Source organism: Oxyura jamaicensis, chromosome 1 (assembly GCF_011077185.1).
Source record: "Oxyura jamaicensis isolate SHBP4307 breed ruddy duck chromosome 1, BPBGC_Ojam_1.0, whole genome shotgun sequence".
NCBI classification, from domain to species: Eukaryota; Metazoa; Chordata; class Aves; order Anseriformes; family Anatidae; genus Oxyura; species Oxyura jamaicensis.
In genome coordinates this window covers 132467051-132493286 of record NC_048893.1, presented here as the reverse complement: position 1 = coordinate 132493286, position 26236 = coordinate 132467051, and the positions used below count along the sequence as shown (strand labels likewise).

The 26236-nt window shown below is 39.7% G+C and overlaps 1 protein-coding gene across 3 annotated transcripts; it reads right to left on the bottom strand.

Annotated features, from left to right (window-relative positions):
• Nucleotides 1–3251: 3251 nt before the first annotated feature.
• On the bottom strand, nt 3252–23821 carry MXRA5 (matrix remodeling associated 5). 3 transcript variants are annotated; one of them, XM_035310778.1, is made up of 7 exons: nt 23269–23821; nt 21012–21227; nt 17147–17276; nt 16428–16818; nt 9134–14113; nt 7565–8465; nt 3252–6000 (listed from the first exon to the last, which is right to left on the bottom strand). In XM_035310778.1, the coding sequence occupies exons 2-7, from the start codon at nt 21197–21199 to the stop codon at nt 4089–4091; spliced, it is 8502 nt and encodes a 2833-aa protein (XP_035166669.1). In that variant the 5' UTR covers nt 21200–21227; nt 23269–23821; the 3' UTR covers nt 3252–4088. The 3 variants fall into 3 exon arrangements, with proteins under 3 accessions (XP_035166669.1, XP_035166520.1, XP_035166598.1); XM_035310629.1 differs by lacking the exon at nt 23269–23821 and adding an exon at nt 22623–22689; XM_035310707.1 differs by lacking the exon at nt 23269–23821 and adding an exon at nt 22623–22689 and having other exon boundaries at nt 3252–5997.
• Between the last annotated feature and the right edge of the window lie 2415 nt (nt 23822–26236).

The following is a 26236-nucleotide window of genomic DNA, read 5'->3' as shown; positions in this document are numbered from 1 at the left end:
AGCCAGGTTGGGTAAAATAAATATCTAAAGGCCTGCTAGGACTTTATACCTGATCTGTGCAACTCTGTGTATGATCTGATGGGAGGTGCCTTTATAAGCTTTGTTATTATTTGAATAACAAGGTGATCCTCTCTGGGACAAGAATAATTATCTCCATTATTTCCGTTGAGTTGCTTTACAAAACCTTCCTTTCAAATTGATGCTTTCTTCAAAATAACATCATGCAAACTTATGCCACTTCTACTCCTTCCTCACAAATTGTTTGCTGTTTATTTACTTTCCTCCTTCTGAATAAAATTTTTGCATTTGTATTCACTGAATTAAATTTTTTGACCTCCAGTCATTTCACTAAGATCATTTTGAATTGTAATTCTGTCCCGTCCTTTAACCTCTTTCAGTTTTATATTATCCACTGATTTTCAGAGTGCCTTCTCCATGCCTGATAGTCATTAATGAGAATGTGGAATGTTACTGGTCTGAAAAAGCAACATGAGCTGGATTCAGTTGACATGTTTAACTGAAAATCAGTTATCATGACTTCTCTTTAAATCCTTTGAAAACATCTGTTTTCCCATTTTATAATAGATCAATCACATTTCTTTAGTTTGGACAGAATGTCCAGACTGTACGACTATGTAAGAAAAATTTGCTTAAGATATACCATGCCAATTTCTTCCTGTACTCTAGGCTAATTACTTTTTTTTTTTTTTTTTTTTTTTTGAGGATGTAATTATTTTGTTTTTATATGATTTGTTGTGGAAACTTCCAGAACAGCTGCTTCCTATCACTGATTTACTCTACAGATGCTCTTAGATTGATTGTTTAGTAATGTATTAAACAAAGTACTTCTCCTGATACCAAAGTTCAACTGTTTTATGTTTTCTTAACTACAGTGTTAGCATTTTTTTTTTCAGTTCTTTTGTACCTCAATTGGCCTTCATGAGCTTTTGAAGATAATCACTAAAACGTGTACGTGAAATGGCTAGCGTTTTAGAAATTTTATCTTGATTACATGAATACCCAATACCCTGTTAAATTTTCTTTCCTTTTTTTTTTTTTTTTTTTGGTCCCTCTCTTTCTTATGCTCCTACTTTCATTTTTACTAGTTTTAAGTCATGTTAGGGACATGGTCACTATCCATCTCTTTTTGTGATGGCCAAAGCAAATATATATATATACAACTCATTTCATTTGTAATCTACACAGCTCTAATGAGACATCTTGTTAGTCTGCTTCTCCAAAAGATATCAACCAAATCTTTTTTTCTCCATTTTCAGAACAAAAATAAAAGAACGGCAACTTTTTCTTTCTGTAAAAGCTATGCAATACCTCCTTTGATTAATCAAGTAAAATTTGTGAAATGTTCTCAAACCAAGAGCAATCACTTCATTTCCTCTGGAAACTGGAAAGGGAACAAGCTACATTTTTCTTTTATTTTTATTTTTTGAATGCATGGCTCATGCTTGCTCTGAAAGGTGAGTGAAGAATTCTGAATAAATATGTATTGTATCCTCAAAGTAATGTGATTTTTTCATTGAGTTATTTAACATGGTTTTCAGATAAACATGGAAATAAAGGAAGAAATTATGACTTAAATTCACAGTTCATGACTGCCTTAATTTAATAGATGTTTCAGCAGATGGAATGACATCCAGACACAGGCCTAAGAATAGTAATCCTAGACTGACTTGGTCTCCTCCTGAACTTTATTTCTACAAAAGGATTTCAAGGTGGTTATTAGGGACAAATTGTATCTCAGCAGAGAAAGACAAGACATATGGCCAAACACTGACTGAATGTGAAATATGTTCACCTGGTATTTTTAAGCCATAGTTACTATTTCTTTTGGAAGAGAATTGTCTTTTATAGGCCTATCACTGGTAATATGCTTTCATAAAAGAGGTAAAGATAAACATAATGGAAACTATAACACTTTAAAAAATGTGAAGTCCATTTCTGAGGGAATTTTGCAAGCATTAAGTCTTGACTTGAATTAAGAAGTCTTAAACCAACTCTTCCATTTCTTATGCCTCAAAAACTTCCACTAGCAGCAGGCAAATTCTGGATTGATGAACTATCAAATACTTCATTTGACCCCAACAGATAAAACATTTGATTTCAGGTTCTATTTTCTTATTTTTTTTTCCTGCATAATGGCAGTATCTAGAAGTCATTCAGCATCCAAAAATATTTCTAAATTTGTTTACTGAAGATTGGACAGATGAATAAAAGTGCTTGACTTTTATTTCAATGCTAAAATGAGAACTTGAGACCCTTTAAAAATATGTGTTATTATTAAAAAAAATATATTACCATTTTACAATAACTGCAATAAAATAAAATTTTACAATCAAGTAAAGGAACTAAAGACATACCTAATCTGTGACGTGTTTAAGTAAATTGCTTAGATTAGAAAAGATCACATGAACAATCTTGTTAAAATACTTGAATACTTGTCCCTTTCTTCATTAACTCATTTTTTGATCAGCAGCTTCCCTGACAGATATTTAGGTATACGCCTCACTCTGGGCACTGATTTGCTAATTTAGGGCTCAAGGGTTTAAGAAGAGAATAAAGATATAATTAAATGCTATTTAATTAGGTCAGTAACACAGGTGCAACTTTAATACTTCATGCTAAAAAACAAACAAACAAAAAAAAAAAAACAAACAACAGCTTTTTACCCTGCACTTACTTAAGAATAAATATTCCATCACATTATCTGATAATCATTAAATTTACAATTTTCAAAAAATAAACTATTAGAAAACTTTACATTACTTTCCAACATATTTAGTGAATAGAGAAAATCAAAATAAAGCTTTTATTGTCGTCATAGCTTTAAAACATAAGTCTTATGACTGGTCAGAACTTTAAGCCTTCAGAGAATCTTAGAGAATCCAAATGCTTTGAAGTAGAGTTAACTTTTTCAGAATTCTGATTGGAGTTGTGTGTTGAAACATGGGCATACTCAGCCTCTTTTAGCAATTATTTCAACAGAAAAATAGATAAATCTTACTAAAATTATGCTAAGAGATATTAAAATAACCATCCTTGACTGGAAGAAAAGTATTGAAATTGTATATGTATTCTTAATTATATATAACAGAAGTGTTAAGTTTTTATTAGGAAACCATGTATAGAAACATAAAAAGTATAAGAATTCTGTTTTTTTTTTTGATTTAATTTCACACTCCCAGTGTTTGGAGTTCACTGTTTTCTCAAAACAAAACAAAAAAAATCACAGTAAATACAAGTTTTGGAAAATATTTTTTTTATTATAAAATGTACAGTATATTGACCTTAACATTATAAAACACTGTAATGTATCAGAGTCTTGTAAAGACCAATAATTTATAAAATGAGACCAAATTCATTGTTACTCTTTCTAGTCTCATAGTCTGATTTAAAAATATATATAAAATATATAATGAATGATTTGACTGGAGCATCCTTAGTAGCTGGAAAAGGTTTGTTCATATGTTATGGTAACTAATGTCTGCATGTATTTTTATTAAAATAGATCACTCTTATTGCTAAATTAGTCTTTGATTTTGAAGAGCTGATAGAAGAATGAAAAGAAAGGTTAGTAATCATATTCTATAAGGCTAGATTATGTAAAAGCACTGCAGGGGATAAAGAAAAATATGTTTCTCCAACAAAATACTAAAGCACTTCTTTAACTGCAGCTCATTTATTAACAGTTAATACTTCTTTGGTACTTTTAAGGTGCTTGTTGAAATAAGGTTTGAAATAAGCTTTGGACTATTGAGAAGAACAGACTACTTCTGGTCTCAGATGCTATTGGATAGCATGAAAAAACACATTACACTGCCTTAACAATTTAAAGACCTTTTCCAATGCATTAGTCTCCTCAATTTAAGTATACCTACTGCCTCCTGCTATTGCAGGGAAGTACTATCATGTTGAATACAAAAGCAATGCACTTTGCATGTAAATAGAATTAATTCATTTTTTTTTCTCTGCCCTCAGCCTTCTTGGTTTTGTTGCAGACAGTACTTTCCTTCTTGTACTTCCCTGGCAGTGACTTGAACTCTAGTATCCAGCCAAAGGCATTTGTTTTAGTGTTAGAATATGTGTATGTAAGTTGTTTTCGAATCACTGCCGAGTATATTTTTAGCAGTGCATTTATAGAAGCCTGCATCCCTTTGAGAAGACTGCTGGATGACTAATGACCCCTGAGGGTGAAGAAATTTGTTTCCATACAGACGGGATTGAGCTCCTGTTGTCAGATGAGATTTGTCTGGAAGCTCCCAAGTTATTTCTGCTTTAGGAATCCCAATGGCCATACAGTTCAGTTTTACTGAATTCCCAGGCCTGGCATAGATGACAGGTGCTGGCTCACTCGTGATCCGGGGAGGATAAGCTATCACAATGACAGGTACATTCATAACAGAAGTGCCATACTCTGTGGACACCTTACACAGGTAAGTGCCCCTGTCAAATACAGAAGCCTCACGAACTGTCAGAGAGCCATTCTCCAGGAGGGAGAAGCGACCCACAGCCTGGGGGGCATCCAGGACCATCCCACTGGGCAGTGTCCAGGAGATCTGTGCCCTTTGATTTGGCTGTGTGATGCAATGGAGCTGCAGAGTTTCTCCATTGATGATGCTCACCAGGTTGTTGTACTGGTTGCTGATTTCCGGCCTGAGTCCCACCTTCAAGAAGACTACCCGTTCCACATAACCTCCTGGGTTTCTGGCTGTACAGCGGTATGTCCCAGCATCCCCTGGAGAGAGACCACTGATATGTAAGATCCCATCCCTCTTATGGTAAAATCTGTGCAGACGGCTGCCACTCAGCACTTCAGTGCCATTGGGAAGGATCCAGCTTGTGCTGGGCTCGGGGTTCCCCTGGACTGAGCAGTTCAGATTGATGCTGTGCCCAGCAATGGCAGTGATCCTTTCATTGACAGGGTCCCTGAAGGAGGGTTTCTCCAAATGGTCTGTGATGAGGAGTTGCACAATCAATCTCGCTTCCCCTCCTTCATTCCGCCCAATGCATATGAGCTGCACCGCATCTGTCTGCCTCACCCCTCTGATGTCCAAAGTACCATTCCGATGCACGGTGATCCTGTTTCCATAGTAGGGAGCTGGCAGGATTACTCCCTCTGGAAAAGCCCATAGGACCCGTGGAGCTGGGATACCTTCAGCTTTGCAGTCAATAAGCTTCCGGCTGTCCCTGATGGCTGTCTCCCTCACAGATGTTATTGCATTGAGATGCCCATTGATCCTGGGAGGCTGAACATTTACATGGATCCAAACTATTTTCCGATCTTCTCCAGCACTGTTCCGCACTACGCAAGTATAGTTACCACTGTCAGATCTTTGGGCCTTTTGGATGAGGAGGGTGCCATCCCGATACACCTGGTATTTGTCAGATAGGGCAGGAATGGGCCTGTTGGTTGGGGAAAGCCAAGTCACTTTGGGAGTAGGTTCTCCTTTGGCTTCACATGCTACTGTGACAACATCACCATAGGGTACATTAATAATGACATAAGTTTTGTTCTTGATAGTTGCAGGCTCAGCCACCACTTTGACCCGCACTTTCATCTCATCTTTCCCAATCTGGTTTTCAGCATAGCAGGTGTAATCCCCCTCCTCTCTCAGTCCAACATCATTGAAATACAGGGTTCCATTATTAAAGACCACATATCTCTTTGTCCGGCTGCCACTGTCATCTGACTGCATGAAGGTATTGATCATGCTGCCATCTGGGAGACCCCAGGAGATCTCAGGATTTGGTAGCCCAGTAGCTACACAGTCAACTTTCAGGTCCCCTCCATACTTGACCTTGTGGTTATTCTCATTCTTATGTTCTATTTTTGCTGGTTTCATCATCACATTCACTTTGAGGACCACATAGTCATCCCCAATCTTGTTGCGGGCCACACACAAATAGTCTCCTGCATCTTTATCTGTAACTGAATGGACAACCAAAGTTCCATTGCTGAACACTTTGATTCTTGTCTCCAAGCTACTGTAAGGAAGAAAAGAGAACAGGACATGAGCTGCAAAATCACATTTTAGGAGTTAGTAATTGAGTGTGATGTGGGAAAAACAAACAAACAAACAAACAAAAAACAACAACCCAAAAATATGGAAAAAACACAGGAGCATTGCTATTGTTAGATAATTAGATGGTCTGAAATGACCAAGATATTCACCACAAAAAAAAAAAGGAAAAAAATAATTCCATTCAGTCATAACCAAACAAATCTACCCAGTTCCATTCAATGACTTTAATAGTATTCATTTATTTTTTATAATAGCATTCCTTTATTTTTGACTTTTATGACTACATGTATAGAATTCTGTAACATTCAAACATGCCATATCTGAATAATATACTCCACACAAACCCAGGTGGATCATAATTATGGAGTCTGGCACTTGGGTAACCACTTAAAAATAGATCAATATGTACTACTTCCTCTGGCCCCAGGTACAACATTTTAAACCCTCAGAGCAATCTCAAAGAAGCAAAATGTTCAGATGTTCAGACTCAATAATAAACAGTAGTTAACCTCTAGTAATTTTACTTTAAAATGACCTAAGCTTTGAAATATGGAAAAAAAATCAATGTGATATTAAAAAAAAAGCTATTATTCCTTTCCATTTCACTTTGGAATTGGTGCATTGTGGTCAAAATTCATTTCTTCAGTGGCTCCATGGTTTTCTCCCCAAAGAGATCTACTGTATTAGAAAAATAGTCCACATAAATGAAATATATAATAGTCCACAGTAAATGAAATAACTATTTTGTTGCAATTACTATGAAACATAAAATTAATTCTGGATTTTGTACCTGTGGGCTACCCAAATATATTTTTTGTCCAATTAAAAAAAAAAAAATGCTGACTACAGTCCACTATTAAGAAAGCTGGTGACAAGTGTGTATTTCGATTTCAGCACGTTTCTCATCTGTCTACAATGATGAAAGAGAATTTATTGAGTAGAAACTGTGTTTTCAAAAAAGTCTTGGGATATTTTTGTTGCTTTGAAGAAGTCATATTTTACTTGATATTGTGAACATTGTAGAAGGTATTGTTTTAAGTAGAAACTTTACTGTGAGGTAACATTTATTTACACATTTCTAAAATGCTCATCATTACTTAAATCATTATGATTTCTTTGTCCTATCTTTACAGTGTATAATGATTAGTACAGCAGATACATGAATTTCAGTGATCTCAGTTATCCTGGGGAAAAGTGGGCATCTATGCAAACCCTAATTATGCAACTAAGCACACTTGAATGACTTTTTGCCATCAGACTTTTTGCTACATTTACAGAATAGCTATAAAAGGCGAATAATTAAACACTTAAACCTGACTTTTCAATAATACTACTGTTTTGAAGAGAATTATGCTAAATTACAACTTGACCAGCTTTTTGTATAATTTCAAATTATTCCTTAATGGGTTAAGGCCTAATTCAAAACTCACAGAAATCAAGAATGAAGCTCACACAGATATGAATGGTCTTTTTCCTAAGTTCATACAAACTGTAATTTAGCTGCAACACCTCAAATAGTAATTTACCTGTGTAGGGAATCGATCATCCTTTTGGAAGGTAATCTCCATAATATCCGAGGCCAGGGGTCACCAGAAGCACTGCAGTCCAAATGCAGAATGCTGCCATATGTTACATCTGTCCTCTGAGGAGAGCTCCCGGTAATCTTAGCATTAGAAGCTTGCTTCTTCACATGCAGTTGAATCATTCTCCTGGCAGCTCCCACCATGTTAGCGGCAATGCACTCATAGGTCCCACTGTCCTTGGGGGACACGTTGCGAATATAAAGAGTTCCATTGGGAAAAACAAACAAATTCCCATTGACAAACTGGGAAGGTCGAATTTGTGTGCCATCAAAGAGCACCCAACGGATGCTCGGAGAAGGTGCTGCTTTGGCAGTGCAGTGGATGTTAATACTACTACCAAAGGGCAAGGAAATGTTCTCTTGCTTATCTTGCTGGATGATGGGGGGTAAGGCTGCAATGTGGAGCCTCACTGCAATGCTGTCGGCTCCTGCAGCATTGCTAGCTACGCATTTGTATACTCCTCGGTCTGAAAAAGTCGCTTGCTTGATAGACAAGGTTCGATTTTCATGAAGCATAATCCTGCTTTCTGTGGTGGTGACTGTCTGCAAAATTTTCCTGTCTGGGAAAATCCATGAAATATGTGGGCTTGGAGTCCCGCTTGCCTGACATTCCATTGCTATGGTCTCTCCAAAATAGACTGTGACATCTCGATAGCGGGAAAGTAAAATTTTGGGCTGGTGGGCTACAACTGTGAGCACAATAATCATTTTATCTATGCCATGTAGGTTCTGAGCGGTGCACAAATACTGTCCATGATCCTGAAGCTGTGCATTTCGGATAAGGAAGGTACCATTTTTCAAGACTTCAAACCTTTGTAACCTGGTGTTGGTTGTCATTACAGCTCCTGGGAAGGTGAGAAGAAAGAAATTAATGGAAAATCAAAGGGTTTGTTTTTAAGACATATGTCACTGCACTGAAAAAAAGCTTATGGAAAAATATAGATTTACTTAACACCAACTACATCTTCAGATGGATCACATGACATCTTCTGACACTCTCCTTGGTCTTTGCTTCTATAGCAAAACTAACCATAATAGCTTGGCAAGTCTGTACAGTGTAGGAACTTTTAAGGGCTTTGTATTTTGGGATTCCTCTTAAATCTTCACATAATTTCATTTTTTATTTTGAATATGGAGATGATACACACATCAATATTTAAGGTAGTAATGTTAACAAACCCTTATGCAGAAGCTTTGTCATCATAAATTCTAACTGCTGTGAATAATCACTTGGTTGCTATTCCTCCTTCAAGAACCAAATTTATTAAATGTTAGAATTTTTCTTTTACTATAAGAAATACTGCAGAGATATTTTAATCTGTAATGACTGCTTGAAATTGGTCACATTGTTTCTGCAATAATTAAAATGGACATAAAATGTCATTAAGTGTTTTTCAGCAGTTTGCAATATTTCTGTAATAATGTTGCATTTATATATATATATAAAACCATAAAAAACTAAACATGTGTACCCTTTAAAGTGTGTAGAAGAACAATTTTTTCTCTGTCTTACCTGTAGATACTTTTGTCCAAGTAATAGAAGGCTTGGGTTCCCCTACTGCATCACAAGGGATAAGAACATCTGTTTCAGCAAGGATAGATATGCCTTGAGACCCCTTTGAGATAATTTTAGGTCTTTCTTTGGGTGTCCTGAAATTGCTGGAAGATTGAATTATAGATGAATTATGTGGTGTAATGCCTTCCACATGAGGCAGAGACTGAACTTTTTGATGATGATAGTGGACATTTTTAAGAGGCTGAACTGTAGTGAATATCTGGGGTCTTGTATGCTGAGAGAGAAAGGCTGGAGGGGTAATCTTCAAAACTGCTGGTGGTGGTGATGTTGTGGTCATGGTCTGCGGAGGACTTGGAATAACTGTAACTTTCTGCACTGTAATCCTTGTAGGGGAGACTTGGACAATCTTCTCATTTGTGTCTTTGGGGACTAGCTGACTAGGGACCACAGGTTTAGGACGCATACTGAAGTGAGGGAATATCCTTGTTCTGTTGAAAAGGAATGGCATTTTGGAACTGGGATAATAGGGCAACCCTTGATTTAGTAGTCTCCCTGCTGTGCCTCTATTATCTGGAACATAGTTATTGCCAAAATATCTTGAATTAATATTGTATCTGTTCTGACCCTGATTACTAAACTTGCTTGCAGTGAATGTATTTGTTCTGTGAAATGGAGTGGCTTGTGTTGGGGTAGTTGTCTCTCTCTGAAAGGCAAAATATTTTTTGTCCTGGATAGTATGCGCTGCATATGCTGTTATCTCTGGTTTGTTTGTGTAGTGAAGAGGCTGTTGTGTTATAAAATAACGAAACGAGCCTTGTGTTACAATATACGGAGGCTTCAGTGTGCCTCTTACTGGAACATGCTTTGGAGGCACAACAGGCAGTCTTTGGTTTAGGCTTGGTATCATTCCAGCAGGCGGATGGGGAAGGTTTGGACTTAGCAATAAACTGTTGTTTGACTTGCTACTGTACATCTCTTTGAATCGCTCCTCTTTAGACTGTATGCTAATCCTATTTTGGCTAGGGAAAGGAGTAGGGTGTACATTCTGTCTTGAGCTCACTACCATTCTGTCACCTTCTGCTTCAACTTGTTTTGTTTCTGACAACCCTTCTTGACTGAAGGCATTACTGCCCTTGGTGGTATAATGAAGAGAAGAATATGAAGTGCTTGAAATAGATGGTGGAAGAGTAGGAAGTTTTGTAAATGGAATAAAGACAGTGGGTGTATTTGGAGGCTTTTCAGCTGTCTGCAAAATGCCATGTGACATAGCTTCCTTTTTGTCCAAGGAAGATGTTTTTTCCCCAGTCTCAAAAGCAACAGATTTCTTTGTTTCTATAAATGAAAAAGTTTGAGTTTCCATTGTGCTGAAAGAGGAGGACAAAGTCAGCATTTCTTGCTGCTGAGGTGGCTCAGTTATTGCTGGTGTTTTTAAAGTTACTGTGGGCTTCCATGTCTCCTCTGAAACTGAGACATCCTTAAAAACTTCCACTGTTCCAAAAGGAATACTTAAATCTGTCATAGTGGGATACATCAGCTGGAATGTTCCAGCAGTGGTTTCATTAACCACAACTTCTGAGTCAAAAAAGATGGGCTCTTGAGATTCTGAGTAAACAGATTTTGTAGATGATATCAAGCTGTTCCTATGCTCAGTGGTAGCTGTACTTGATTGTTCTGCCTCACCATCTGTAGCTTTAGAATCTTCTACAAGGCCCTTCCCTTCATATACATTGTCTGATGAGTGGTATTTTGGCACTTTATTTTGCTGTGGTTTCAGAGGGGTACTTGACTCTTTTGTGGGAACTGTGTTATGTACAACGTATGATGATAAAACTGTGATAGGTTCAGTCACTGGAAGTGCCACGTTTTCAGCAGAGAGAGTCACATGTTTTTCTTCAGGTGGAGAAGCAGTAGGCCTAGAGAAAGAAGCTGTGACCACCTGTCTGAATTTGGTCGTTTTCTCTAGTACAACTGGATCGGTAACTAATGAAGGAGTTAATTCCATATGCTCCTCTTCCTTAGCCTGTATTTTGACATTATTTTTAAGATCAAGGCGTTCCAGAACTGCAGAGGAAGTTTTGGTCACAGCTTTAACTGTAGATGTTCTTGGAATGACAGGCATTGCCTCTGTGATTGAAACAACAGGGTGGAAAGGCTTTGTTCTTTGACGGATTCTATTTGGCCTCAATCTCCTTCTCCCATAAGGCCTTTTCCTAGCATGTTGAGTAACAAGTGAAGGTGTGGTCTTTCTATAGGGTGGTGTTGTTGTGGCCACAGTGGTCAGTCTGCTGATGGATGCAGCAGATACCTCTTCTGTTTTTTTATGAGGAGCATTAGTGCTTGTCAAAATGAATGTGGTGCCTGGTTTTGGAGAAGCCAGGTTCTGTTCTCTTCCATGAAAACTCTCTGCATAACTGCTGGATGTGCTTTCTTGAGTCACTGTATTCCTGTGGGTCTCTGGTTCTTCCTTGCTCATGGATATGACAGCTGGAAAAGTTGTACTGAAGTCTGCTATTTTTATCTGACTTGTGGATACTTCTGTGTGCTGATGTATCAAGTCATCGCTTTTTTCTGTAATAAATGGAGAAACAGATGACAAAATGGCAGTAGTGCCTACAGAATCTGTTGCGATGATATCATCCATCTGAGAAGGCATTAACATTATGTTATCAATGCTCATTTGATCCACTTCATTTAACTTCTCACTTGTCTCCAACACGCTATGAAGATCTACAGTCTGAGATTCAGCTAGGACAGTAGCATCAAGTGGTAGCTCAGCAAAAGCAGAATTTTCCTCTGATGTAGAAGATACAGTTGCATCTGCATTTTCCACTGTGAATGGACTGCTCTGAATATTAGGAAAGCTAGTTACTGTTTCTTTGGTTAGAGGTTCTTCAGTGACAGCCTGAATATTTTCTTTGACTACAGAAGAATCAGTCTTGTCATCCTGATGCTGCTGGCCTTGGGGTTGTACAGTTGCAGAGAGAGGAGTCAAATATGGACCTGATACAGGGATCTCTACAGAGTACGTACTTGCAGGTGTTTCTAAAACCCTGTAGTCAGGGAAAGGTTCAGTTTCTGACCCTGTTACTATGGGCTGGACTGAAAATGCCTTACTGCTGTGAGAAACAGTGACTGAGAATGGCTCATCTTCACCCAGTGGTGATGCATCAGCAGAAGAATCTACCACATCAGCTGCTGTCTCTGAAGGCAGAGGGCTGGCTACCGGATGAGGGACAGGAGTAGTTTTCTGCATGAATGATGGAAATGCCGTTGTTACAAAAATGGCTGTAGCTGTAGTTGTTCTAGGAAGATTCTTCCCACGGACTTTTGCCAAAATGTCAGCCCAATGCTGTGGATTAATCTGTTTGCTTGCCATATTAATTCTCCTTCGAGATTCAAACACTCTCCGGCCTTCTGCAACATTGCTATCTTGGGTTCTATCAGTACCTTTCCAAATTTTCATTTTTCTTCTGCCTTTCTTTCCCTTTTTAATTTGAGCCTCTGGCACCTGGTCACTTTTTTGTTTAAAGGATACTTCCCGGTCCTTCAGGCGGTTCTTTCTGCGTGGGAACTCATCCGCCCCTCCTGTCCCTGATCCCTCTCCATCATCGATGATCCGCCCTCTTGTTTTTGATGAACTTTTTGAGCCTGGGCGCTTTTTCAGTTTTATCCTTTTAAATGACCTGTCAGACACCATTTTATTTACTGTAACCCTTACAGCAAACTGATCTGATCCCTGCTGATTGACAGCCACACATCTATAATGGCCACTGTCACTGACGTGGCTTTTTGGAATAAGCAAAGTACCATTGTCCAACATATATCCTTTTGAAGAGTTCAGTAAATCATTGAGTATCTGGCTGTTTGGAAGAATCCAGCTCAACTGTGCCTCCGGGATGGCAATTGCACTGCAAGGCAGAACTATTGGATCTCCAACATTTTTTTCAACCCTCACTATATCTGTATCAGCTATCTGAATAGCTGGAGGCTGCACAAGAAGTCTGTAAGCCTTAATGTCCATATCATCTCTCACTTGGGCAATGCAATAGTACAAACCAGCATCAGTGTAACTCACAGGTTTGATTACTAGCTGACCACTACTATGAATAGAAAACCTACTGTCTTTCTGGTTAAACGGTGCTTGCAGTTTAGTCCCATCTGGAAGGAGCCACTGAATGAAAGGGTTCTCAGAAGCTCTCACATTGCAGCTCAGCTGACACTCTGACCCTTCCATGATGCTCTGTGCTGTCCTTGTGCTCTGATTTTGCTCTATCATTACCCAGCTTCTCTGCTGCCTGGTATCTTTGGTATGAATTGTCTGAGAAAATACAGTGAAAAAAGACAGCACCACTTTTTTCCCTGTACTTTGGCGCCTGTTTAACTGGATACTTATAAGAGGTTGCATCACCCAGGAAGGCACAGCCATTATTTGAGCTTTTACACCCGTGTAATAAAGAGCATCATAATCCGAGCCTTGCTTGTACCGATAGCTTATTGTAGGCTCTTTGCTGAGCATAAGTTCCCTCTCTAATTTGACAGGCACTTCACTATAATAAGCAATAAGCTTCCACAATTTTTCGTAGTTCTCTCGATTCATTGGACATTCAAAATCCAGTGAAATTGTAGCATTTATATCAATCTCCTGAGTCTGGATTTGATTCCACTGAATTTTGGTAGAGCCTGTTGGTTTCTTTATTTCACAGTTCAGATGCACTACATTGCCATGCTCATCAGTCATATTTAATGTAATGTTCCATGGAGAGGACTGGAACTCTACCAGAGGGAGTTCATAACTGTCACCATCTTCTTCATCCTGAGTGCTGCTATTGTGCCTTAATGAGGACTGAATGATAGGTTTCCTACAGGAAATATCTTTCAAGTTTTGGATATCTTCTTTCTGCAGTTGTTTTGGGCTGTTGCACTTAGGGCAGAGCTGTCCCCCTTCATAGGCTTTGTCCTTTTTGCATTTTAGAATACCTGGAAGCCAAAACAAACAAACAAACCAACAAACAAACAAAAAAGGACAGGTAAGCTGTAGAATTGTGTTCTAGAGTTAGCAAACTCTCAGGAGTGCCAAATGGACTGCATGAGATAAACATTATGCCACGTGACATATAAGCAAGGTGTTTTAAAATGCTGCCTCTTTATTTTCACAGTTGAACTGGCCTGTTTCTCCAACTGACCGTAGTTTCTTCTGACTTTAATGAGAAGTTTGAATGCTCCATCCTTCCGAAAATTAGTTTCACTGCCTCTGAATAAAATGAATAGAAATGGAAGCGTCCAGAGCAATGTTTTAGAAGTCTGTTAATATTTACGCTATAAAATAGTCTTCATGTGTACAGTGACAACCTACCCATCTATCTTTTGGACACAAATTGAAGAGGACAGAGTCCTCTCAGCTCTCAAAAATGCAGCATTTGCCTGAGAAATGCTGGATTTTCTCATTAAATAATTCAGGAAGCTTTATTTTTTCTCTATTCATTAACAGTAATACTGGCAATATACAAAAAATTCTACTGCATCTACCAAAACGTGCTGATTAGTTCCTACACTTACAAGCTATTTGACAACAGCAAAAAAAAAAAAAAAAAAAAAAAAAAAAAGAAAGCACTTCTTCTCTGTAAATGTAAAATAAAGATTAAACAGAGGAGTATTAAAAAGGAAATGATGTCCTTGACTCTTTGCTTCTACCAATGCCAGAAGGATTCTTGTCTGCCAAACAGCCATGTATTTATGTTTAACTTGTGCTGCTTACTACAATGTCAAAGTTGCCTTTCATATTTAGTTTGGAAATATGCTATATTACAGTTTTTCTAGGAATAAGTGTTATGCTGATCGCTCTTGAGGAATGAGGGATCTTTGAATGAATGAACAATAAAGGTGGGTTCTAACATAAAATTCTTGTACAAGGGGAAAAGAACTGGCAAAATTTCGTAAACTTTTTAAACAGGGAAATATATGCTTTGTCAGTCTGACAGATCAGTTTTTTTGAGAAGTTCTCACAAATGTAATATATAAGTGAACCAGTCTACCACTTGCAGATTCATATATGATGCTTCAAAGACAAGGAAAGTGTATTTCATGACAGAACTGGCACACAACCAAGTTGGCAGATGCCACACTGGTCTGTGGAACATTACCGTGTTTCAAAGAGCACTACTGTCACTCTGTGTTGACAAAATTCCCAAAGAAGTCAATGTTATATCTGTATAAAGATATTAAAACTGTCCTGCATGAGAGTGGCATGGACTAATTCTCTTCTTTCCAAAAATCACTACCGTTTTAGTGCAGAAAAGAAACTGAATAAAATTAGTAACAAGCCATCACTGTACAGGGAAAGGAAGTTCATCTAATATTTCATCATTATTACTTAGAGTGCATCTTCGGTACACTTAGCATATCCATTCATATGATCAAGGAGAGTAAATGAAAAGATTAAAGTGTAAATTACATAAATATAACCCTTAATTTGGATACCTCAAGTATCAGTTCAATCAGGGACATACACTACTCATTAAAGTAACACACACCCCTGAAACTATTGTTCTATAGCTATGTACAAAAATGTAATGAATTAGATATTCTAAGACAGCAAGACCCATCGTCATCCACTACACATGCTCCAAATCATTACATAAACCTTGTGACTCCATAACTCATCTGAAACATCTTCAGCTGCAATTCAATGACAATTTCCTCTTAAGAGTCTATCAGCAGATCTGCTGTAACACCCTTCCTACTATACCAAACATTTAGCTACCTGACTTGGGACATTGGTGGACTTAAATGCCTAAACTGAAAACAGACATACAAAAAAAAAACACAAAAAAACAACAACAAAACAACAACAATAATGACAAAAAACTATTTAGTGGACTCCTGATCTAAGCACTATGATACTTATCTCACATCTAAGCCTAAATGAATCACAGAATCATAGAATGACTTATGTTGGAAGGGACCTTAAAAGCCATCTAATTCCAACCCCCCCGCCATGGGCAGGGACACCTTCCTCCAGGCCAGGTTGTTCAAAGCCCCATCCAACCTGCCTTGAACACTTCCAGGGATGGGGAATCCACAGCACCTCTGGGCAACCTGTTCCAGTTCCTCATCACCCTCAGAGTCAAGAATTTCTTCCTTATATCTAATCGAAATCAAATCTAAATCATAGTGTACATAGACATCATGTAAGTAATGCTTCTCCAGAAATAACAAATCTTTTCATATGCAGAACAGGGGAAAAAATATCAAACGTTATGAGTTGAAGAGGCTTTAGTAATTTTGTTCTTACCTCCAGAAACTTCATTCCATTCAAGGAACCACTTTAAGCTGCAGTCACAAATCCATGGATTCCCATGAAGGTAAAGATTCTCTAGTAGTGGCATACCCTGAAACATCTCCTCAGGCAAGGTCCTAATAGCATTTTCAGATAGGTAGAGATGTCTTACTGTTGACAGTTTGAAATAATCAAGGACCATAAATGTTGAAAAGGTGTGTGGGTGAAGCTGCTGGAGCAAATTTCCCTCCAAGTGGACCAGTCTCAGAGAAGTTAATCCATTAAAAGCATTTGGATGAATAAACTCGATTCTGTTGTGGTCCACGTGCAGTCTCATTAAACTTGAAAGTCCATGGAGGGTTTGGCCAGTTATGACTTTCAATTTATTGTAACTAATTTTGAAAACCTTAAAAAAAAAAAAAAAAAAAAAGAGAGAGAGAGAGAGGTTAGTTTTGAACAGAATAATAAACATTCAGAAGTTTTCCTCCCACATTCAAATGTCATTTGCACCACTGAAAAATGATATGCTGGTCCAAAGAGGGAGAATACAAATGAACATTCGTTAGCATTATCAAGTATGACATAGGCATAGTTAACAGAATTCCAATATTACTTTTGAGGGGATGAATGGTACCTTAATCCTAGGAAAGGCACTACAAAAAAACAATTGTTTTTTGTCTTCAGCTACTTCCTTAAGTTAGAATTTGTGAAATTTAGAAAGACCTGGGCATTACCTGTAGAGACACAAGATCTTTCAAAGCACCATTAGGTATATTCTGAATGTCATTTCCATGTATCATAAGCAATTCCAGTTTTGTGAGTCCTGCAAAGGAGTTTTCATATATAGACTGTATACTGTTAAACCTGGAAAAAATCACAAAATGTGTAGTTACATTTCACTATCATGGACGGCAAAAATAAAATTAGTATAACCTATCAAGAAAACTTGGATGGATCTTAGTGCACTGTCAAAGAGCCAGAAGGTACTGAAACATTTTTACAAGGCCAAGTATGCTTAGTTCATGTTTACATTAAAATTTCTTTAAAATCAATTTGTAGCACTTTAACCATAATTTAAAACTAAGAGTAATAGATAGGCGTTTAAGTTCTAATAGTTCTAATAGTTGTCAGTATGTTTTTCCATGCAGCTCACTTTATGGAATGGCAATAAATTAATGGCCTGCATCCAACCAATGATGCTATGGAGCCTAGCAAAGTAGACATGCTGCAATGTTGCCAAAACAGCATCTAACAATAAATGAAAAAAGACTTGGACAGAGGACATTAAAAATGGATATCTCCCAAACAGCAAGAAAAGCAGGAAGTCACATCATTCTTACCTTACTGCTACAATGTGTAATTGGCTGCATCAACTAATTATGTAAGATCTAGGAACTGCACTTCCAATTATATAATTTGAGCCCAGGAACTCCTTTTAGAGAATATAGAAAATCAACTTTTTGAAAACAATTCAGTTTCACTTAGGACTAACAAGGCAGGTTTTATTTGCCAATATGGAAGCCTTAAGTTTGGCTGCCTAGCTCTGCATTTGGGTTTTCCATATATAGATACAAAATTAGGCATATGATCTAATCTGGGCATGAAGATTCCAAATTAAGGATCCAATTTTAAATATCTTTTCCTATTTTTAATACTTTCTTTCTAGACACGAGGTGAAGCGAGAGAAATTTAAATTTAAATATGGAGTAAATACTTTTAAATTTTCATCATGTTATCTATCTAAAGATTCTGAACTTGCTAAAAATTCTGACATATGTTTTGATAATTTTTAGTCCTACTACAGATCTCCCAGGCTTATAGCAGTAATCCTATTAAAATTCCTTATGCTTACATGACACCTTCTAAAAAAAATATACTTCTCTAAATTTGAATTTTTCCTAAATTATTTCCAACTAGAAAATAAGCTTTGCCTCTTAAATATACAGCAACTTGAAACAGAAAGATTCGAAGAACACTTCTCAAAAATGAAAGAAATACAACAGATAAGTAAGACTGTTTCTTCTTAGGAGAGGAGACAACTCAGAAAATGTAATTTCTAGTGATGAAAATACAAAAAAAAAAAAAAAAAAAAAAAAAAGGGAAAGGGCTTTTATGCTAGCAGTATCAAATAATTTACTTAAAAACAGGATAGAACTTCCAAAATGCCTACACAATTTAGAAGCTTACACACTATTTTCAAAAAAAATTTAGGGATAGAATTTGCCATAGAATGTTTACATATAGGGGAGAGGTGACTGTACATATGTGTGGTTTTGACTGTGGAGAGGAAAAGGAGGGCAGTTAGATATATTCTACAAAGACAGGATTTATAAGGAAATATGACATTAAGCAGGCTTCAAAGAGAATTAATGAGACTAAAGCCATGAAAAGAAATGAATGTAGTTTGGGTAAGATCTGGTGTGTTTGTATGACGTACTGAAGTTGAAGTTTGCAGTGAAGAGATCACACATTTTCAGTACCATCATAGCCAACAATGTTCCTGAGATTTTATTTCTTTAAATTCTATCATATTTTCTCAGCTCCAGAGTCAGCAAGGTAACTAGACATAAATGACAGAGAGCTCCAAAGAGACATCATAATTATAATTCTTCCTACCATGAGCTCTACTATACTCAAAGAAAATGAAGAGACATTGGTTTCCGTGGAAGGTTGTGTAAGAGTTGAAGATCAGAGAAGCAAGGACATGGATTACTGGTCAGGCTCAAAAATATTTTCATTTCCCAGTCAAGAGGCGTATAAGGCCACTTGAAGATATACCTGCTGGTGGACAGAATTTGGCCACTCTGAGTTGCAGATTCTTTGGCAACAGCATTTCAATGAAGCATTTAAATGACTCCCTTTGGAACATGTGTTTACATTAAGACTAAATCACATGACTTTGTGTATGAAATTTTATTTTCTCAGAGGGGATCATGAGTAACTAAGCTGATGGCAGATGGCCTGAAAAAATATAGGGAACAACCCTCACACTACAAAATGTTATAAGGCTGACCCAGTTGGACATTTGCTCTGTACTATAGAAATTACATAGCTATGTATCATTCCAGGAGTATTTCCACTGATTTGACTATGAGCCACTGGGATGACTGAAAAAATGGCATGAAAATACAGATTTCTGTAATACAGTTTTACTGAGTGCAGGGGTATTGTGAGACTAAAATCAGACTTTAGGTGGAAAAAGTAAAGTACTGGTGGATAGACATTTTAACTACAGAGGAGCAAATAAACTAATGTCACTACTATTAGTTATAGTGACATGATCATTTGCATGATCATTTGCAAGTTACAGGCTAGGGAAGGAGTCCATACCAGGTAGAGAGATGGCTCTGCTACCAAGCAGAAGAGGACTGAGTCTCTTTTGCCATGCTATGTCATACAATGGCCATACACAGCACTTTTGTGATATGCAGCCTACCAACTGTCCCTGCCTTCTCATCTCAGAGAAATGTAGGCTGAAGGTACTCTGGCAGAGGAAGGTGATTTGGAGCCTGAGCTCCCTCACCCCAAAACATTGTTGTCTGCTTATATTGCACTTAAATTCTTAGGAAACAAACAAGTACTGTGTGCAATTCTGGGCACCACAGTCCAAAAAGGATGTTAAACTGTTGGAGAGGGTCCAGAGGAGGGCCACAAAGATGGTGAAGGACCTAGACTGGAAGACATATGAGGAGCGGCTGAGGTCACTTGGCCTGTTCAGCCTGGAGAAGAGGAGGCTGAGGGGAGACCTTATCGCAGTCTAAAACTTCCTCTCGAGGGGGAGTGGAGAGGCAGGTGACTTATTCCCCATAATCACCAGTAATAGGACCCACAGGAACGGTGTTAAGCTGAGGCAGGGGAAGTTTAGGCTGGACATCAGGAAGAGGTCTTCACCCAAGAGGGTGGTCGCACACTGGAACAGGCTCCCCAGTGAAGTAGTCACTGCACCAAGCCTGTCTGAATTTAAGAAGCGATTGGACTGTGCACTTAGTCACATGGTCTAAAATTCTGGGTAGACCTGTGCAGTGCCACTAGTTGGACTTGATGATCCTTAAGGGTCCCTTCCAACTCGGGATATTCTATGATTCTATGAACAAAACAAAACAAAACCAACCAAACAAAAAACAACTTCAAAGGTTACTGAATAACTAGTCTTTACTGTATTGTTTTAATATATGCTACTTCATTGTGCTCCAAAATGCTACCTGCTTACATTAGATAATTCTAGTCCTTCTACATTTTTGTGTATCAGGTATAATAATCAACATCTAGTAGAAATCCTCCCATAGTAGGTTTAATTCAATATCATTTTTAAACATTGTAAGACTGCATGTACTATTCGCCAATAAGAACTGACACCATCATATAAATACATATTTGAAAGTATTACAAACTTTCCTTTGAAATATCAGGGCTACACTAAATCTTCCTTCATGCCAGTAATGGTAGTGTTTGAAATACAGCGTTTGGAAGTAACCACCCATCTCTGCAATTCCACTTAAAAAGTACACACAAAGATCCCGGTATGCCACACATGTGCGAAGCATTCCAGGATTCCACACCAAGAACATGAAACTGGTTGCTACAAACTGCAATACAAACCCAAAATTGATCCTTTCCACATGTTTAGAAATCCTTGCTGGCACAGCTGCTAAGGACCGAAACGTGCAGTGGACTTCGGTGGGGACGTAGCAGGCACAGGGGTGGGGGCAGGCCAGGGCGCCCGGCAGGAGCCCCAGTGCCAGGATCAGCACCACGGAGAGTGCCCCCACCACAGCCCTCTCCCGCATCTTGTCAGCTCGCCTCGCCTCGCTCCTCCTGGGATGGCCAGGGGACACAAGCAACAGATGACAGCAAAGACGACAAAGGGAGACAGAGAAGAAACAAAGATTAATAATTCTTTTGAAATTCTCTGTGTACTGTGTGATGCTCTACAGTGTCCCAGAAGGTCTGTAGACAATTACGGCTAAATTCAACTGGGAAGAGTTTTCATTTTGTCCAAGTCGCTTGCTACTTCAAAGTCAACTTTTTCCCATAACTCATTTCAGTACCTATTCTACAAAAGTTATGCAGTCTTCTTATTCTAGTAACTTTTGTAGGTTTGCTCTATATGCCAAAGGTAGCATTTGTCTCACCTACAAATTAGAAAACTTCAAGGGAAGCATTTAGTTCAAGTGAGTTGCCATGGCTCCCTCTACAGTCAATCAACAAGAGAGAAGCAGCCCATATTCACCAGAAGGTGAGTAATATCAAGTATCTACCTAGATAGGTATCTACTAATCAGGTACCTACCTAGAAATAGTACAAATCAGCCTCCTTAGGTCCCTAACTAGCTAACTCACCTAGCCTAGCTGCCTAATTTTAAGACTGTCTGCTAACTTCCAGGAGTGTAAAACCAGGCTGAACAAATCCCATTCATAATGTACATGGGAAATGGTAACACTGAGAGAGACAGAAAGTGAAAGAAGGAAAGTAAGAATTGGCTGGACACAGATCTGGACTCTGTCATTTACTGTGCTATGCTGGGCGTGCTTTTACCCTGTAATCTTAACCAAACAGGAGCTATGAATGCCCAGAATTGATAGAAGTTGACAATTGATTTAGAAACATAAGCACAGGCCTCCAAAGAAATGTAAACAAAAAAGTCTGTATTTATAACCTTGCCATGTCTATCAACACCGAGGTTCAGATTTTCAGAACTGTGTCTAAACCCGCATGACAAGACTCATGGAGAGTTGTTCAAAGAGGCACACTAAGCTGGAACAAACCCAAAATACTACTGTTATTGAGCACTAGCCATTTCTGAAAATAAAACCATTGTGTAGATGTCTAATTACAGATTAAGCAGCCTAACTTTGGATAAGTTAGTTTGAAATATCCTTATTCTTATCTACCATGAGAAGCACTTGAGCTCTTCAGATTAAAGCCATGCAAGAATGCGAGCTACTATTAGAAACAGAAATTTGGTAGTCTTGCTCTTGTGTAACAGTGTGACAAGGAGGGAAAGACATTCATTTCTACTAGAGATTATTAGTTCCATTAGTTATTGCTTTTAGTATAAAAGTCAGATTTTTCAGATCTGCTAGCAATGACTTTTTTTTTTTTTTTTTTTTTGTAAGAGCATCATGTGCAAACTATTACAGTTCAAAGGAGAGGCTCATCGGCATGAAGAAGTTTCTCAAATATCTGTGGTCAAGTTAATGAGACACTTACCATTCTTTACAAAGACAAATAGCTTTTAATTTGTTTGGAGAACATTCAGGTGCCATTTTCCTTAAGGTTCTCTTTCATAAAAAAAAAAAAAAAAAAAAAAAAAAAAAAAAAAAAAAAAAAAAAAACTTAAAGACCATCCTACCCACTCCAGTCCCGTTCGGGCGGGGGCACTGAGCCTCACCGAAGGAGCTCCTTCGCACAAAGGAAGCGATGCCTGGGGCAGTCCCCAGCGCCCCAGCCGAGCTCCCCCCTCTGCACCTTTGCCACCGGGCACCCCTCGGGGGCGCGGCCGCACCGGCTGCGCGCCTCCGCCCGGGGGCGCCCTACGCGCATCCCTACGCGCCGCCCGCCGGCTCCCCCTCCGCCGCCGCGCAGCGTGGCAGCCCACCCAATCCCCCCAACCCCTTTATTATTTTTTTTTCCTCTTCACCGCAGGCAGATGCTACGCATTAGGGAAGAATTTCCCCCTCCGGGCTGAGCGGACGGGCGCCGACACCCCGCGGCACAGCCCTGCGGGGGTCTCGCTCCCCCTCCTCCGTCCTCCCTTCGGCACGGAGCCCCCCTCCTCCATCCCCACACCCCCCCAACACACGGAGCCGCTCCCGAGCCCCCTCCCCTGCCAACCCCGTTCCCCACTGCTCCTTACCTGCGGCCGGGCGCGGCGCTCTCAGCGGGCGCCGCCCGCCGCTCCCATGCCCCCGGGGGGCTTCGCGGCGGGGGGGCGGCTACCTGGCACGGCCCCGCGGCCCCTCCGACAGCGGCCGGACGAAGCTCATGGCAGCCCGCGGCGCCCCGCCGCCTTAGGGCTTCTCATCGCCCGTCATTTTGCAGAAGCCGCCGCCGGGATTTGGTGCCCCCGAAACGCGCATAAACTAGGCGGGGCGGTACCGTGCCGAGGGGGCGTGGGAGGGGGGGGGGTCGGGGCTACTCCCTTCGGAGCCGTGCCTTGATCCCCCCGCGGGCTGTTTCGGGGCGCCGCGGTCCCTCAGCGCCGACTGCAGCCGAGCTCGTCCGTCGGGGGACGAGCGCGGGGGCGGGCGAGGGCGGCGGGTCCCCGCCGCTTGCCGGACTGCCTGGGGGCGCAGCTCCCGCGGCGGCAGCCTTCCGTCGCCCGTGGCCACATGGGGATGAGAGGCGCGGGATGCCCGGGGCGAGGGGAGCCTCGCTCCGCCGCCTCCCCGCGCCGGGCGCTGCTGTGCAGGGGGAGGGCGCGGTGGAGCGGCTCCTCTTGCCGGGTGGGCGGCCCCTCGGCGGGGGGGCGGGCAGGGGGCCGCGGGCGGGACCGAGGCGGGGAGCGGGAGGGGGAATAACTCTGGCCCCTGCCCGGGTGCTGGAGGTGGGGGGAGTTTGGGTTTGGGAGCGCTCGGAGCGCTGCGGGGTGCGGCTGGCCCCGCTGCGCGCCGCTCCGTGCAGGCACGCACCCAGGTTGGCTGCGTTTGTGGACCTCGCTGTGCTCTGAAACCGGACCAGCCAGGCTGGATTTCTTGTTTTTCATAGAATCATAGAATCATTAGGGTTGGAAAAGACCTCTAAGATCATCTGGTCCAACCATCCCCCTAGCACCAGTGTCACCCACTAAATCATGTCCCTAAGCACCACGTCCAACCTTTCCTTGAACACCTCCCTGGGTAATCCGTTCCAATGCCTGACTGCTCTTTCTGAGAAGAAGTGTCTCCTAATTAAGCACAAATAACTCCTCACCACCGTCGTCGTGGAATTTTGTCACAGCACTTTTGCAGAGACCCGTAGCCAGTCCGTACAGTACAATTTCATCTCCTGTGTTATGCCTGAGGAGAGCCACACAGATATATGTGGGTGAATAGAAAGAACCTCAAAACTGCAACAGAGAAGCAATGACAAAATGAGAATATCACAGGAAAAGGCAGCAACTACTAATGAAATGAACCAGACCGAATGTAGATAGCCGTGAATTGCCTTTTTACCTATAAAATACATCAGAGAAACAGACTTTGATTTTGCCAGAGAAAAACTACAATCACTAAATCTTTAACATCCATCTCCTCAATTTTCCTCCTGTATCAGCATTGTTTGCAGTACACAAAAGTAAGTCTATTTCTGGTCCAGGGAAAAAGGCATCACCCAGGTGTACCACGGGACTGTTTTTAACACCATCATCTATCCAGTAACACTGCGTGTTTTTTGGCTAAACCCAATTTTCTGTTCTCCAGATAACCTGTATACCAGTTTCCCTCATCTGTAGTAGAAAAACAAATAATTCAGTCTTCCAAGACACTAAAGGGTTACAGAAATCCACACAGATCCCTCTCAAGCCAGAAGAATCCCTCTGAGTTTTGGCATGAAGCTTTCAAATTCCACCTTCAAGTTGAGTACATTCAGTGAATAGCATTACATTCTAAACTGTAAAGCTTAGATACACTGTATACTTGTAGACAAGAGTATAATTACAAAATTAATAGGAAGACTGGGAATCTGAATTAACAAACCTTTTTTGTTTGTTTGTTTGTTTGTTTTTGCTCTAAAACCTGTAACAGGTGTGACTGTCAGAAAAGTGGAGGGACAAAAAACCCTTCAACAGCTGGCAATAACTTGTTGTCAGCATCTGAATCTGGACAAGGCATATCTTCCAAGTGTACTTATACATAATTTTGGAAAAAGGTTGGACTTCTAACTGTGGAACTTCTTTTAGGAAAAAAAAAAAAAAAAAAGAAAAAAAAAGAAGAAAAAAAAAAAGAAAGTAACAGTTAGATGAAAACTAGAAATGTTTTGAAAAACTACCCCAAAGAGTAGAACTTTTTGAGTTCTTCACCACAGAGAAGGTTTCCACCATGCATCTCTGCTTGGCATGTGATATTTAGTCTCTACCATTGTATCATCTGATCCCCCTGACTTATCCCCATAAAATCGCAGTGTGTAGAGCCAGTTAAAACGCAGCCAAGAGGAATTTGACTTTACTAAGCTCTGACTGAAGAAAGCAGTAGTCAGAGGTCTCATGCTCATATCTGTTTGAAGACAACCACAGTTCATCCCTACACATAAACTGGTAGCCCATAATTACAGAAGGAAGGAATTGCTTTGCCTTAATGTAAGTCATATTTTGAACAAGTGTCATAGTAAATGAAGACAAATTTTGGTAGATGCTCTGTTATAGGATTGCAAACTGTGGAAAATGAAGAAAACACACTTCATTCATAGCTAATAATTCTTTAATTGGTTATGTTATCAAACCAACTAGTGTGTGGAATGATACCAATTGCTATTGCCATTGCTATTCCTATTCCTATTACTCTTGCTGATGTAATTATTTAAACAGTGCCTGAAATGTTACTTTCCAACACTTGCAGTTAAAATAATACCATTATCGTTTTTACTTTTTCATTACAATCCAACTACCTCTGTGAAGACAAGAGCTTGCTTCAGTATCCCCTTATATAGCTTACAGCTACCTTAAATATTATTACTAGGTATATAGTTGCTCTGTTACTGGGAGGGGAGCTATCTATATACTCCAATGATACATAGAGGAAGTTACAGCTGGCTTAGTTGTGATAGCCCTTTACACTTAACGTTCATTTAATGTTATTTTGATTCTGAAAATCAATTAAGTTAAAGGACCAACTAGTTATAGAAATATG